We start from the raw sequence: 17,500 nt of genomic DNA on the forward strand, positions 1-17,500 counted from the left end.
CAAGAACTGATGCAAAATATGAACACTAATACTAATAAAATAATAATAATAATAATAATAGTAATACTAATACTAATAATAATGATAATAATAATAATAATAATAATAATAATAATAATATACAACATACCAAGTTTATACAGGAAGCAACAATATATACAAACTGCAATATATACCACAAACTATACATATATTGATTAAATGCGAGAAATAAAAGGAGGAAGAGGAGGAGGAGGAGGAGGAGGAGGAGGAGGAGGAGGAGGAGGAGGAGGAGGAGAAAAGTTAGTATCACGATGACAAGAAGAAGGAGAAGGAGAAGAAGAAGAAGAAGAAGAAGAAGAAGAAGAAGAAGAAGAAGAAGAAGAAGAAGAAGAAGAAGAAGAAGAAGAAGAAGAAGAAGAAGAAGGAATATACCAAAATTATTTACTTTCTACATAATATTCTCAGCAAAATATTGATCCCAAACAAACACACACACACACACACACAAACAAACGAATTCTCTTGTGCTCAAACCTAACTAATAAATTAATCATAAACACAAAGAATTATATATATTTTTTTTTCTTCAAAGCTCGGAAACATTTTTGTATTCCGGTTTTCCAGGCGTTATATTTGGAAAGGATATTAGACTTTCAATATATATACACAAGGGTAGCCATGTCGACAGCTCGGACACTTGGAGAACGGTGCAGTATGTTCTTTTAAAAGCTCCAAATATTCTTGATCTTGTAAACTTCGCTTTTATCACATCGTATATTAAAAAAAAAATAAAATAAAATAAATCAACTTTCAATATATACAGGAAAAATAACTATCTTGACAGCTCATATACAGAAAATTTAACGTTTTTTTTTTTAATAGGCTCCACTTTCTTTTCACGTCGTACATTGGTGAAAAATACTCAACTTTCAATATATACAGGAAAAATATCCATCTTGACAGCTCATATACAGAAAATTTAACGTTTTTTTTTCCTTTTAATAGGCTCCACTTTCTTCTTGATCTTGTATATTTCGATTTTCACGTCGTATATTGGGAAAAAATACTCAACTTTCAATATATACAGGAAAAATAACCATCTTGACAGCTCATACATGGGGAATGATGCATTATGTTCTTTTAAAAGCCATAAATATTCTTGATCTTGTTTCTTTCGTTTCACTCATCACTAAAATAAATAAATAAATAAATAAATAAATAAATAAACCATTCAACAAACTATTAATATACACAAAAATAAACAATGATACGTTTTAAAAGCCACAAAAATAATAATCTTGGTCTAATTCGCTTTTCAGGTCAGATGTACGTAAGACTTCAGGAACACGACGATGTCCCGAAATCCTTGGTCTTACTTATCTTTATTCACGTCATGTCCTGGTGGAAAATATTCGGAATAAACTAGATGTGATATATTGGTCATGACTTTTATAAGGGGGTAACAATGCGGGGAGCGGGAAACGGCTCACAGGGAAAACGTGCGCCGAATGGAGGGAGGCGCCGCTGCTTGCTTCATGACAAAATCTGAGCCGAGTGTACCCCTCTCTCTCTCTCTCTCTCTCTCTCTCTCAAGCACAGGACCAACACAATCATCAGTTGCTAGTCTCCCAGCTGTCACTATTAAATTGTTCAGTGGTGCACACTTATGTAAAATATTTATACATACATAGTGTGACAGCCTGTGTGAGTGTAGTATGTACCTCCCTAGTCCCTACCTACCTATCTATATATATATACATGAAATCATACAGTATCTACACAAAAGAATGGCGTATTTATATTATGTCTATCACTTGCCGCGCGCACACACCACTCCTGCACTCCTGCACTTGTTCTGCTGTGTTACGGTGTGGTGAGGGAAGACTGGGATTGACAGACAGACAGACAGACAGAGAGAGAGAGAGAGAGAGAGAGAGAGAGAGAGAGAGAGAGAGAGAGAGAGAGAGAGAGAGAGAGAGAGAGAGAGAGATTGTTTCCGTATCATGTCACTAGTGCATTCATAAATGCTAATAACATATTTATAATAACAACAGTAATAATAATAATAATAATAATGTAAATAATTTCTTCGTTGTTCCTCTGCCTCTTTCTTATCTCCATCTGCCTCTCTCTCTCTCTCTCTCTCTCTCTACACACACACACACACACACACACACACACACACACACACACACACACACACACACACAGTCCTTACACAAGTGTTTGTGAGAGTGCATGACAAAAATTCCTCGAGGTAACGAGCAATGTTTGAATATTCTCACACACGCACATATATACACATGTGCAAGGCATGTGTGTGCATGCAAGCATGCAAGCATGTGTTTTAACAAACACACACACACACACACACACACACACACACACACACACACACACACACACACACACACACATACACACATAAATACACATGTGCAAGGCATGTGGGCATACAAGCATGCAAGCATGTTTTAATACTTACACACACACACACACACACACACACACACACACACACACACACACACACACACACACACACACAAGGAGGGGAATGAGGAGGGCAGAACAGCATCAGTACTCACAGTAACAGTGCACACTATCAACAGTACTGCAACACACACACACACACACACACACACACACACACACACACACACACACACACACACACACACACACACACACACAGAGCCACCAAGATTAAGATCAAGAGCAATCCTGTTCCAATCATTAATAATCATCAGAATTTAAACAAACCACCAAGATCAAGATTAAAGACGAGTCCCGTTCAAGCTACTAACGATTATTATAACGTGAATGTAAGCAGACCACCAATTTCAAGAAAAATAGCAGTCCCGTTCAAACCGCGAGCAATCATCATCATCATCATCAGCATATAAACAGAACCACATCATCATCAGCATATAAACAGAACCACATCGCCAAGAGTAGATTGTATACAAACACAGATGTAGACAGAGCGAACACTGCAGGATAACGATAATGATACGAATATGAAGAAGACGAAGAATGAATAACAATACGAAGAATGATGAAAAAAATAGGAATGTTGTTGCTTTTTCTGACTTAACACTATTTTACACTCGCTCACCAACAATGCAAGATGTCTATAATATAATACAGCACATTGAGATGCACAGCACAAGAAAGAGAGAGAGAGAGAGAGAGAGAGAGAGAGAGAGAGAGAGAGAGAGAGAGAGAGAGAGAGAGAGAGAGAGAGAGAGAGAGAGAGAGAGAGAGAGAGAGAGAGAGAGAGAGAGAGAGAGAGAGAGAGAGAGATAGCGCATAGTTCTGAAGGATAAAGAAGAAATAGAAAAGAAAAGGAAAAGGAGCATATTGACATCTTTATTTGCAGCATATAGGAGGAGGAGGAGGAGGAGGAGGAGGAGGAGGAGGAGGAGGAGGAGGAGGAGGAGGAGGAGGAGGAATAATACATCTATACTTTTATATTCTCTCTCTCTCTCTCTCTCTCTCTCTCTCTCTCTCATAAGAACTTCAATCTACATCTACTTAAAACACACACACACACACACACACACACACACACACACACACACACACACACACACACACACACACACACGGAATGTACGGTTTTATATCAACATATGTATGGATTTTATGTATGTGTACTCGTATTTAGTCACCACACACACACACACACACACACACACACACACACACACACACACACACACACACACACACACACACCGCTTCATGAGATACTGTGATGGCAGAGAGAGAGAGAGAGAGAGAGAGAGAGAGAGAGAGAGAGAGAGAGAGAGAGAGAGAGAGAGAGAGAGAGAGAGAGAGAGAGAGAGAGAGAGAGAGAGAGAGAGAGAGAGAGAGAGAGAGAGAGAGAGAGAGAGGATGAAACAAAAAGAAAGGAAGGAAGTAAAAGGAAGAAGCAAATAAAGGAAGTAAGAAGAGAAGAATGGAAGAAAGCAATAAGTAAAGAAAGAAAGAGAGAAAGAAAGAAAGAAAGAGAAAGGAAGAAAGAAAGAAAGAAAGAAAGAAAGAAAGAAAGAAAGAAAGGAAGGAAAGAAGGAATGGACACACACACACACACACACACACACACACACACACACACACACACACACACACACACACACACACACACCAACAACAACAACAACAAGATTAAAACAGCAACAACGACAACACTGCTTGATGCGGCGGCGGCGGCAGCGGCGGCGGACACAATGCACACACACACACACACACACACACACACACACACACACACACACACACACACACACACACACACATACATACAGACACACACTTATACAGACAGACATCTACTACAGAACGCACAAAGTTGAGGTGGCAACGTTGCTTTCCGTTTTCTATTTTATCCTTTCCGTTTTCTTTTTTTCATTTTTTCTCTTGAATTTTCTGTTTCCGGTTTGTGTTTGTTTTATTTTAGTCGATATTGTTTTTTTTTTCCTTCCTTTTCTTGTTTGATTTTCCGTTTTCTATTTTGTTTGTTTCCCACTGTTTCCTGTTTGTTTGTTTTCCATTTTCTATTTGGTTGGTGTTTTTCATTTTCTCTGTTCTTATCTTATTTTTTTTCACTATCTTTATCTTTATTCAATTCTTTCTTTCCTTCTTTCCTCAACTTAATACATTTTCTTTCTTCCTTATTTATTTTATTTTCTTTCCTCCCTTCCTCATTTATTTTTATACTTCTATGTCATTCACCTTTTTTTTTTTTTTATTTCACATTTTTTTCTTTCTCTTTACAACTTCATTTTCCTTCTTTCCTGTTTCCTCTTCTGTAAATCATGTTTTTTTTTTCCTTCCGTTTTTTTCTCATGTTCCATTCCACCGTTCCCAAGTCCAATATTCCTATCTAGCAATTCATTCCATCCACCATTCATGTTCCATTCCATCATTCCACTGTCCAACAATCCTACCTGGCAATTAATTACGTTTTTTTTTCCTTCCGTTTTTTTCTCAAGTTCCATTCCACCGTTCCCAAGTCCAATATTCCTATCTAGCAATTCATTCCATCCACCATTCATGTTCCATTCCATCATTCCACTGTCCAACAATCCTATCTGGCAATTAATTACATCCACCGTTCGTTCTATTCCGCTGTTCGTCTGTCCAACAATCCCATTTCTAGTAATTAATCCCAACACTCCTCTGACATTTCGTTCCACTGTTCCCCTGTCTGTTGTTCCATTGCGTGCCTTCATCTCATGCATTCAAACTCCATTTCGTCTCCCCGTGCATCTGTTCCGCTCCGTACAGCATGTTGGCCATTAAGCGTTCCTTTCCGTTTGTCTTGTGTCAGTTTCGTTCCGTTCTGTCAAGTCTGTTAGCGAACCAGTGTTTCGCTCCAATGTCTAGTCTATCCATTGAATTTACTGTCTATTCAATGTACGCTAAACCTGTTCCGTTCTGTTTCGTTCCGTCCAGTTCGTTGTCCATTCAGTCTATGTTCTGTTTCGTTCCTGTTTCGTCGGTCCGTCAAATTTGTGTATGCATTAAATGTTTCGTTCTGTTCCACTAGTCTACACGTTAAATTTTTGCTCCAATCCATTCCTTTCCTTCCATCCTACGCATCACCTGTTCCGTTTCTCCACTGGGTCTGAGCAATAACCTCCGTTCAGTTCCTCCGTTCCACCTGTTCAATCTATGCACAGAATCTGGGTTGCCTACTGTCGCTTTATGTCTAGTCTCCATTGCGTTCCTATTCCGTTCCCTTAGCTATCATGCGAACCACATTTGTCTCCACTCTAAGCAGTAAATATATGTTCCATCCGTCAATCTGTCCAGTGAACCGTGCAATGTCAAATTTATTCCATTCCGTTAAGTGTTAAATCTCTGTTCTATCTATTTATCCACTCTAAAAACTTCCATTCCATCCATAGCAGTGCATTCGCTCCACATTACGTTCAATTCGTTCAAACAAATTTCCACTCCGTTCCATTCCGTTAAGCATTGAATCTCTGCCCTATCCACCTATCCACTCTAAAAACTCCCATTCCATCCGTACCAGTGCATTCAGTCCACATTCCGTTCCTCGATTCAGTCAAATTTCCACTCCATTCCGTTAAGCGTTGAACCGGTGCTCCGTTCCGTCGGCCATCATGTGCACCACCGTTCTGTTGGAAATCCACACCAGCTTGGGCAGCCGCTGAGGGTTGAGGCGCACAATGTCTGGCACTGGCATGGTTGAGAAAGTTTTCGTGCATTTGGTCTGGGAGGCACCTAGACCGAACATGCCCGAGGAGGTCTGTTGGGGAGGGAGGGAGGGAGATGAGACGTGTGGGATGTGGTTATGTTAGGTTAGGTTTAAGTAGTGTGGTTAGGTTCGGCTAGTGGACGTGGCGTGGTGTGGCTAGGTTAGGTTTAAGGGTAAATTTATAGTTTTAAGCCAATGTCCCCAATCTCTACCCACGGCCCATGGCGTTATTATTAATTTCCAACAAGTAGTGTAATCATTAGAAATGATGTGAATAGTGAGAAGAACAAAATGAGGTAGGTTATTACCACGTAGTGTGTAATGGCTTAAACTATAATAAAACCAAACCCTAACCTAACCTAACCTAACAACTGAAGTTCAGGCAACAATACACAATTTATGTTTACCTGTGGACTTAGAAAAAGTTGAGAGCGCTGTGCATTCCCAGGCCTATTGTGGCGTTATTATTAATTTCCGACAAGTAGTGTAATCATTAGAAATGATGCGAATAGTGAGAAGAACAAAATGAGGTAGGTTATTACCATGTAGTGTGTAATGGCTTAAACTATAATAAAACCGGTTTAAGTGTGTGGTGTGGTTAGATTTGGTTAGTGAGAGGTGTGGAGTGGTGTTGTTACGTTAGGTTAGTGAGAGGTGTGGGGTTTGGTGAGGTTAGGTTACTTGGGTGGGGTGATGGGTGAGGGGTTAGGTGAAGTAACTGGGGTGGTGTGGTTAGGCTTGGTTCAGGTGTCTGTGAGGAAGGTTGAGGTTAAGTTGTAATATGTTGGAATTAGGTTAAGCTAGTTTGGGTTGGGGAAGAGTTAGTTAGGTTGACTTGGTTAGGTTAGGTTAGGTTTGGCTAGGTTTGGTTAGATTAGACTGGGTATGGTTTGGTTAGGTTAAATTATGTTAGGTTTGGCTAGGTTTGGTTGGGTTAGGTTAGATTTGGCTAGGTTTGGTTAGATTAGACTGGGTATGGTTTGGTTATTTTAAGTTAGGTTTGGCTCAGTTTGGTTAGGTTTGATCTCATTTTATTTGGTTAGGTTAGGTTGGGTTAAATTGGGTTAGCTTTGGGAAAAGTTTGTTAGGTTTTGTTTGGTTTGATTAGATTGAGTTAGCTTAAGTTTGGTTTGGTTGGGTTAGGTAAGGCTGGATTTGATTTGGTTAGGTTTGGTTGGATTGGGTCAGATTAGGTTGGGTTAGGATAATGTAGAAATTGGTTAAGTTGGGACTATCCAAACAAAACAAGCTGATGTCTTCTATCTGTCAATCTATGCAGGGTGCAACACAAGTTTGTGTTGGTATTGCCAGAGGTGAAAGTGCACATTATTCTGAGTGGAAAACATTCTACGCACACAGGAATTTTGAGGCGTTGTGTGGCCGTGGTGTGACATTGAAGTGTGGTGTGGCGACGGACACAATAACCAGGCCAGGCGGGTAACCAAGGCAGGACGTGTACACTGGATGTCCGTTGGTGAAATTGTAAATAAGTGTTGTGACTTCTACAAGTTTTGGAGCTTTACAGCATCCCGTGACAAGACGAGTGACAGCAACAGACCGATTCTGATTACCAATAAGTATTACACAATGACAGTATGGATGCAATAAAACACAAATAAAATAGCAAGCCGTGTGGCGCCATGCACTGCTCAGTCAGGAATTGGGAAGCAGCACGGCCAGCAATAAATCACTAGATTACTAGTCAATCACATGCAGTTTCTCCCGGGAACCGTGACAATAAATACATTAAAATTGTATGTGTTACTTAAGAGTGATGTGGTGTGCGTAGGCATGGTGTTTCTCCACCAAGGACACCCACCTGGCCTGGCCGCTGTGTCTGTTGTCTGGCCCCATTTGATTTTCACACCACAGCTAAGCAATACCTCAAAATGCATGTGCACAGAGAACACTTTCCACTTAAAATATCCTCAGCTTTCACCTCTAGCAATATCCACACAAACTCATGTTACACCCTGCATACAGGCCAGCAATCCCACACAGGCTGCCCCAGACAAAGCACCACACACACACACACACACACACACCATTCACACCAATCCTGGGACCCACAACATAGCCCCACAGCATGCACTGGTCCACCCCTGCCCCGTCACAATAAGACCTTTCCCTGCCCTGCACCCACCCCAATCCTGAGACTACAGCAAGGGAGGGAATACTTAGACAAACCAGTGAGTGAGTGTATGCATCATTGTGGCAGTATTCCCGTTGACCTGTCCTCAGCTGCATTCCTCACAGCCACACACCTCAAGACACTTACTACATCTTACCTTTGCTAAGTGACCCACCCCTCTCAGCTCACCTGCCAGAAAGAAAGCTTGTTCTCCCCCATGGAATAGGACGCCAGGTATTTGCCATCAGGGGAGAAGCTGACGGCTGTGATGGGAGCGGTGTGGGCTGGGATCACCTGGGGGAGTGGGAGAGAGAGAGTGAGAGGGACAGGTACATACTGACACCATCTCCAGGAATTTTAAGGAAAGAAGAAATGAAAAATGAAGGAATAAAATAAGAAATGAGTTTAATGAAGGAAGGAGAGAATGAAAGGTCAGAATTTACAGAAGGATGGAGAGAAGGAAGGAAGGAATTAAATCTACAATAAATATAGGAAGAAAATGCAAAAAAAATAAATAAATAAAAAAAATTTGAAAAGGAAAAAAAAAGGAAGGAAGAAAGAAGGAAGAAAAGGAATCTAAACAACGAAAGAAGGAAGGAGAGGAAGAAAAGAACTAATAGAAGAAAAGGAAGGATATGGAAGAAGAGAAAGAAAGTGAATTCCATACACACACACACACACACACACACACACACACACACACACACACACACACAACAAACAAACCTACACACCTGACACTTAGACACCTGCAGGAACGAAATGAAGAAAAAGAAAATGAATTCCACACACACACACACACACACACACACACACACACACACACACACAACAAACAAACCTACACACCTGACACTTAGACACCTGCAGGAACGAAATGAAGAAAAAGAAAATGAATTCCACACACACACACACACACACACACACACACACACACACACACACACAGTTGTTGATTTCCATGAAAAGACCAAGATTGGAACATGTAGCAGTGGTGTGGTCTCCTCATACAAAGAGAAATGTTATATAAAATTAGAAAGAGCATGAAGAACAGTCACTAAGATGGTTCCGGAGTTGAGTAAGACGACCTATGAAGAGAGATTAAGACTGATGGAAATTCTTACCCCTGAAAATAGGAGATAGGGGACTCAATAAACATCTATAGAGTGATAAGTGGTATGGAAAATGTGGACAAAGAATGTTTTATAACTTCAGACACACACAGTACAAGGGGACACAGTAAGAAGCTGAAGAAAGTTAACCGTAGAAGAGACATCAAGAAGTATAGTTTTCCTCATAGAAGTGTGAACAAATGTAATGAACTCAGTGAAGACGTTATCAATGCCGTAACTGTCCATGCTTTTAAGACCAAACTGGATAGATATAGAGACGGGATACACACACACACACACACTTAACAAACGCACAAACCTACAAACCTGACACTTAGACGCCCGCAGCTCATACATGGCGATGGCCCCATTCTTGGCCCCGGTGGCAATGCGACGGGTGTGGGGGCAGTGGGAGACCTGGGGGAAGCCACATATGGAGGGAAACACCTCATTCAGGCCACGACTTTTGAGGTGGCCCGCATCGACGCAGTGAAGAATTATGTCCATTACCTGAGAGAAAGAGAAAGAGAGAATTAGTGGTGGTGATGATACAAAACACACCCAAACACCCACAAACCTTCCCAGACTCACTCAAAACCCAAAACATCTAAAAACAATGTGATGTACCTAAAAATATTTCAAAACACACCTTGCCCCCCTTAAAAAAAATACAAACTTAACCCAAAACACCCCCAAAAACACACCAAAACACCAAAAAAACCCAAAAACATAAAAAAAACACAGTCAAACACCCTAAACACCCAAAAACACCCTAAAGCAATCAAAAAAATTCCTTCACACTCCCAAAACACAAAAAAAAACCCAAAACACCCCAGAACACCCACCTCCACCATAAGGTCCATGATGTGGCAGCGTTTATGTACAATCAGATACTCCATCACCCTCAGGATTTCCGTTTTGGCGCGGTGTAACACTGTGTTGTGGATGTTGAGTTGCAGGCTCTGTGCGTTTTGCTGGAGGGCATTGAAGCGCGCCACCTCCCTCGCCATGGTGGTGATGAATGCAGGGGGACGGGCCTCGGCAATCAGTGTCAGCGCATTTGAGGCAGTGCGGCAAGTGTCGGCCTCAGGGATCAGGGGGAGGCCATACTTCATGCTGTGGGAATTGGGGTGTGACTGTGTGTGGTTGGGTTCAGGTGTAGTGTGGTTGGGGTGTAGTGGTGTGATGTGGTGTGGTTAGGAAGGAAAAGGATGGAAAAAAGGAAAAAAAAAGAAAAGGAAAAAAGAAAGGAAAAAATAAAAAGAATAAGGAAACAAAAGAAAAAAGAGAAAAAAACAAGAAATAGAGGAAGAAAAAGAAAGAATTATTTGTACCTGTATAATCTCTCTCTCTCTCTCTCTCTCTCACCTGGGGGCAAGGCGATCAGTGTCAGCACAGAAGTCTAGGAGGGCCAGCAACACCTGAAAGAAAACGAGAAAATTAACAAGAAAGAAACAGGTAAGAAGGAAGTCAATCTCTCTCTCTCTCTCTCTCTCTCTCTCTCTCTCTCTCTCTCTCTCTCTCTCTCTCTCTCTCTCTCTCTCTCTTTCCTGTTTCTTTCTCTCTATTCTCCAACTCAAAATTAATCTCCCTTTTCTCTCTCCCATCTCCTCCTCCCTCTCTCCCCTCACCTTGGCCACATCAAGGTAGGGCTCCCACACAGGGAAGCCACGGCCAATCAGGTCGATGGCGGCCCTGCGCAGGGGATTGTGTGCAGGCAGCTTGGAGCCAGGGGGAGCCAGCACCAGGTACGCTAGGGCCTTGCCTGGGGGTGAAGAGGTGTCAGTGTGTGGTTTGTATTCATAAATGCTAAGCTGTATCACCACCACTGTTCTTCAAGGTCACACAGATAGCTAGCTGGGTTCTCAAGAGTGTTCCTCCTGTTCATAATGTAGAAATGTTAATCTGTCACTTGAACTGTAAAAAACACCCTTGAAAACCTGTCACTTCAACTAGAGCCTTTTAAAAGAGTGTTTCTCCTGTTAGTAGTGTAGAAATGGTGTTAATCTGTCACTGCAAACATCAAAACACCTTAAAAAACCATGGCACTTCAACTAGACCCTTTTAAAAGAGTGTTTCTCCTGTTCATAATACAGAAATGTTAATCTGTCATTACAACCATAAAAACACCTTCTAAAACCTGTCACTTCAACTAGAGTCTTTTGTAAGTAACAGAGATGCAGTGTGGAAGTGCTTCTGAATATAGTACAGTGTGTGTGTGTGTGTGTGTGTGTGTGTGTGTGTGTGTGTGTGTGTGTGTGTGTTCAGCTAGTTGTACTGTACAGGGTCTGAACTAAGCTCATCCTGTCCTGCCAATATTCTCATGACTCTGCCAGCCCTCCCATCACTGTCCTAAACCTTGCAGCCGTCTCCCAGCCTCTCCCAGCCCTCACATCCTCCCAAGCCTCTCCCAGCCTTCTCCCAACCCTCCCATCCCTCTCCCAACCCTCGTAGCCTCTTCTAGCCCACCCAACTCTTTCCTAAGGCCTCTCCCAACCCTCTCATCCCACCCAGCCCTCCCAAATCTCTCCCCTCTCCCAGCCCTGCAAACCCTCTCCCGACCCTCTTATCCCAGGCATCTCCCCTCTCCCAGCCCTCTCAGTCCTCTCCCAAGGCCAACACTTACTGGTCTGCATGGCAAGCGTCCCTAGGCCAAATCCTTCAGCTGCGTCCTGTCCGTGGTAGGCTCCTATGACCCCCAGGAGAATTATTGCGGTGGCTTGCTTACGACGACCTTCAGACTGCGCTATGATCTCTCGGCACGTCTCCCCTGGGGTATGATATTAGGTTAGGTTAGGCTTAGGTTACATTAGTTAAACAATTAATAAATAACCTCTCTCTCTCTGTCTCTCTCTCTCTCTCTCTCTCTCTCTCTCTCTCTCTCTCACCATCCATCTCCTCATCATAGTGGTCCTCGTCCAGGTGGGGGTGAGGCTCCATCCCCCTCTCCCCCCCTCCACCTTGCACCCCACCGCTGCTGCCCCCACCTCCCTGCATGGGGGTGCCGTTGGTAGTGGGGATGGACGAGGTGGTGCTGGACGACCCCTGCAAGTAGTAGTAGTAGTAATAGTAGTAGTAGTTGTGTTATTATTTAAGTTTATTCCAATTTACTCTCTCTCTCTCTCTCTCTTAATTACACCAACCAAATATTACCACAAAAAAAATCATAAAAAATATACATATCTATTTTTTTCTCTCTCTTACTATTAGTCAAACACACCTCTCTCTCTCTCTCTCTCTCTCTCTCTCTCTCTCTCTCTCTCTCTCTCTCTCACCTTGAGGCTGGCGTGGTCAGAGCGTGGTGGGTGGGAGGGGTCGTGGTGGTGACTGTTGAAGTGGGCGGCGGTGGTGGCGGGCAGGGGGTCGGTGTGGGTGGGCAGGTGGGGCGCCCACTCCACCACCAGCTGCTGCCTCCCTGCCATCCCCATGCGGCTTAGCTCTGTCTTCAGGAGTGCCTGGGCCGCCTCTCTCACCTGTGTTGTTTGGTTAGGTTCAGTAGTAGTGGTAGTAGTAGTAGTAGTAGTAGTAGTAGTAGTAGTAGTAGTAGTAGTAGTAGTAGTAGTAGTAGTAGTAGTAGTAATAGTAAACACACATTCATAATTTCAACACACACACACACACACACACACACACACACACACACACCTCCTCCACCTCCTCCTTTTTGTACAACATACACTAACAAACTACTTTTTTCTACCCCTCCTCCTCCTCCTCCTCTTCCTCCTCCTTCCTGCTCCTCTTCTTCTTCCTCCACCTCCCTCCCCTTCTACAACAGACACAAACATACTAGCACATAAACACATACTTTTTTTCCATTCTTCCATCCCTCCTCCATCCCTCTCACTGACCCCTGACGCCCTGACCACCTCACCTCCTGACACCGGTCCTGCCAGCGGCGCGCCAGGATTTCTACCATGGGGGGCTGGTAGCAGGGTGCCCCAGCGGCCGTCACACAGTCAGGCAGTAGGACAGTGTGGAGTGCAGTGAGGGTGGACCAGCCCTGTTTGATCACCGATTGCTGTCTGCTAAACTCATCCTCCCCACTGCTGTTGGTACCCACGCTGCCTGTGTTAGCCTTGGAGCTTTGGCTGGGGTTGGGGTGGGGAGGGAAGACAGTAAGAGGGGTTTGGTTAGGTTAGGTTTGGTTTAGTTTAATAATAATAATAATAATCATAATAATAATAATAATAATAATAAAAAAAAAGAGCAAAAACAAATACAAACTCTCTCTCTCTCTCTCTCTCTCTCTCTCTCTCTCTCTCTCTCTCTATGTCTCCCTCACACACACACACACAAACATACAAACATTCTCTCCCTCACACACAAACACCTAGTTACTGCCCCTCTCCCTCTCCCTCTCTCCCACACTCACATATAATTCTTGCGACGCCTCTCCTGCTCCGGGATGAGGGTGGCGGCATTCATGTCCTGCAGGGTGTTGGCCACAGACACCAGGGCCAGCAGGTGGTGTGTGGTGAGGGCCGGCGACACCTCCCAGTGGCCGCGTCCCGTGAATACCTGCAGAGAAGTGGAGGTGGTGGGAAGTGTAGGGATGTTTGGGGGTTTTGCGAAGGAGGAGGAGGAGAATTAGTAAACAAAGATAAAGTTAAGGGAAAATTGAGAGTGCACACCCAGCCAGCCTCTTGAGTCTCCCCCACCTGTGTTGTGGTCATCAGTCTTGCCACACTGCCTCAAGTCTGGCGTTGTGGTGGTGTGGGTGATACTGGCACTAATGAGGTCACACTGCCACAACACACACACACACACACACACACACTTATACTTTATCTTCATACATACAGACACACTCTAACACACACACACACGTACAAACAAGCCTGGGGGTATTACCTGGGTGTGGTGTTCCAGCTGAATCATCTCTGGGGGCAACTCTGAGGCCAGCTCGGGCGGGATGGTCATGGGGGGCATGTCAGCGGGCCGCACTGGATGCCACGTTGGCATGAACAGCGACATGTACCCTGCAGGAGGTGGCATGAGCTCAGGTGAGGTTATGATAAGAATAAGAGGGAAAACTAGATTAGATTAGGTTAGGTTAGGTCATGTTGGGAATAAAAGGAAAAAATTGACTAGGTTAGATTAGTTTGGTTTAGGTTAGGTTATGTTGGGAATAAAAGGAAAAAATTGACTAGGTTAGATTAGTTTAGTTTAGGTTAGGTTATGTTGAGAATAAGACCAAAAAAATTTGACTAGGTTAGGTTAGTTTAGTTTAGGTTGTGATAAGAATAAGAGGAAAGAAAATTAGACTAGGTTAGGTTAGCTTAAGTTGGGTTGTGATAAGAATAAGAGGAAGGAAAATTAAACTAGGTTAGGTTAGTTTAGGTTAGGTTAGGTTGAGAATAAGATAAAAAAAAAATTTGACTAGGTTAGGTTAGCTTAAGTTGGGTTGTGATAAGAATAAGAGGAAAGAAAATTAGACTAGGTTAGGTTAGTTTAGGTTAGGTTAGGTTGAGAATAAGATAAAAAAAAAATTTGACTAGGTTAGGTTAGCTTAAGTTGGGTTGTGATAAGAATAAGAGGAAGGAAAATTAGATTAGGTTAGTTGGGTTAGGTTGAGAATAAGAGCAGAGAAATTAGACCAGGTTATGTTGGGAGGAAGAGAATGATAAAGAGGAAGATTGGCGATATTTGTTTAACTTCAGAGATAAAGAAGAGGAATGATGATGATGATGATGATGATGAAAAAAACAGAAAAGAGGAAGAGAAGGACTAAAATTTGAAAAGATGAAGAGCAAAAATACACACAGAATGATAAAAGACGAGGAAGACTGGCGATGTTTGGTTAACTTCAGAGATAAAGAGGAGGAATGATGATGATGATGATGATGATGATGATGATGATGATGATGATGAAAAAAACAGAAAAGAGGAAGAGAAGGGCTAAAATTTAAAGATGAAGAGCAAAAATGTGACAAGATATAAAAGATAAATGAGAAAAAAAAAAGAATCAGAAAGAGAACAAGAACAAGGAGGAAAACAAGAAAAAGGAATAAAGAAAGAATAAGAAACCAGAAAAAAAACAAGAATAAGAAAGGAAATGAGACAAAAAGAATAAACAAAGCAAGAAGAGAAGAATAAGAACCACAAACAAACAAGAAATAAAAATAGAAAAAAAAAAGACAAAAACAAGATAAAAACATGACAAACAAAAACCTTAAAAAAAACAACAATGCAGACAAACAAAAACGCACAAAAACACTCCCATACACTGAAAAACACCCCAAAACACACACATAGCCTGAAAAAAACACCCAAAATACCACAAACTCTGAAAAACACCTCAAAACACTCCCATACACTGAAAAAACACCCCAAATACCCCAAAAAATATGAAAAACACCCCAAAACACACACACACACATCCTGAAAAAAACACACAAAACACCCCAAAATATAAGATAATAACAAGCACCAAATTGCCTCTTAAAAGACCTAACCTAACCAAAGACACTCCCTAAACAACAACAACAACAACAACAACAACAACAACAACAACAACAATAACAACAGAAAACACTCCCAAACCCAGAAAAATACCCTTAAACACCCAAAAAACACCAAAACACACTTAAACACACACACACACACACACACACACACACAAACATTGCCAAAAAATATCCAAAAATATGCTTAAATACCCCAAAACATCCTTAAAACTCCAAAAAATCACCAAAAACACCTTAAAAACTACAAAATGCCAAACACCCAAACAAACACACCACAAACACCCAAAAAAAACACCCTTAGACCAAAAAGCACTCTTAAAAAAGCAAACACATTCAAACACATACCAAAACACCTTAAAAACACACACACACACACACGCACACCAAAACACACTTAAACACGCAAAAACATAATTAAAACAGCAAAACACCCTTTAAAACTAGCAAAAACACCCCCAAAACCCTGAAAAACAGCAAAAAAAACACCAAAGCACTCTTAAAAGAAACACACACACACACACACACACACACACACACACACACACACACCAAAACACACAAAACACCCTTAAACACCCCCAAAACACCCACAAACACCCCAAAACCCCGAACACCCACCAGACTTTGAGATAAGACCATAGGACACAGGCACCCTTGGCTTGAGGAGGCCCAGGATGTGTTCACAGGTGTGGTCGAGGGACTGGTCAAGACCCCATGAGTGTAGCAGTGACATCAGCATCTGTCCGATCTGCAGTGTCTGGGCCGTCACATCCAGGTGGCGAGGGATCTGGACTCTGCTGCTGTTGCCATCTGTAGGGGAGAGGAGGCATGTAGGGTGATGCTAGGGTGTCTGAAAGGTGTCTACAGGGATACTACGGTGTTAGGAAGGTGTCTACAGGGGTGCTAGGGTGCCTGAAAGGTGTCTACAGGGTGTCTGGTGAAGGACGGTGAAGTTATGGGGTGTGATACTGAAAGATATGGTAGAAGGGTGATTAGGGATGATAAGAGGAGTGTAGGGTGGTGCTAGGGTGTCTCAAGGGTGTTCAGAGGGGTGCTAGTGTCTCTCAAGGGTGTCTACAGAGTGTGTGGTTGAAGGATGCGAAGAAAAGAATGAAGGCTTATTGAAGAGAAACAGGTCCATATTTTTAAATGCTTTGCTTCCTCACCACCAATGTCCTCCGAGGTCACAGAGATGTTTGGCCAGGTTCTCAAGAGTGTTTCTCCTGTCCATAATGTAGAAATGTTGTTAAAAAGAAGTGTTAAGTGTTTCTCCTGTTAATAATGCAGAAATGTTAATCTGTCACTAGAACCATAAAAAACATCCTTGAAAATCTGTGTCACTTCAACTAGAGGTTTTTTTAAAAGAGTTTCTCCTGTTCATAATGTAGAAATGTTGTTAATCTGTCACTAGAACCATAAAAACACCCTTAAAAACACATGTAACTTCAATTAGAGCCTTTTAAAAAGAGTGTTTCTCCTGTTAATAGTGCAGAAATGTTGTTAATCTGTCACTAGAACCTTAAAAACACCATTAAAAACCTGAGAAGCTTCAACTAGTGCTTTTGGAAAGTAA

At 42.2% G+C, this 17,500-nt stretch overlaps 1 protein-coding gene across 1 annotated transcript in view; it reads right to left on the reverse strand.

The window, feature by feature from the left end:
* Nucleotides 1-1,883: 1,883 nt before the first annotated feature.
* Nucleotides 1,884-17,500, reverse strand: part of LOC135095518 (WD repeat-containing protein 7-like) — a 38,359-nt gene continuing 22,742 nt past the window's right edge. The window contains 13 exon segments of the mRNA XM_063996388.1: nucleotides 1,884-6,265; nucleotides 8,535-8,639; nucleotides 9,785-9,967; nucleotides 10,303-10,573; nucleotides 10,826-10,878; nucleotides 11,089-11,222; nucleotides 12,084-12,227; nucleotides 12,346-12,502; nucleotides 12,733-12,930; nucleotides 13,332-13,548; nucleotides 13,833-13,978; nucleotides 14,312-14,439; nucleotides 16,546-16,737. Coding sequence (XP_063852458.1) covers nucleotides 6,083-6,265; nucleotides 8,535-8,639; nucleotides 9,785-9,967; nucleotides 10,303-10,573; nucleotides 10,826-10,878; nucleotides 11,089-11,222; nucleotides 12,084-12,227; nucleotides 12,346-12,502; nucleotides 12,733-12,930; nucleotides 13,332-13,548; nucleotides 13,833-13,978; nucleotides 14,312-14,439; nucleotides 16,546-16,737 — 2,111 coding nt within the window. The 3' untranslated portion in view covers nucleotides 1,884-6,082.

The sequence above is a fragment of the Scylla paramamosain genome, chromosome 49, assembly GCF_035594125.1.
Source record: "Scylla paramamosain isolate STU-SP2022 chromosome 49, ASM3559412v1, whole genome shotgun sequence".
In the NCBI taxonomy this organism is placed as follows: Eukaryota; Metazoa; Arthropoda; class Malacostraca; order Decapoda; family Portunidae; genus Scylla; species Scylla paramamosain.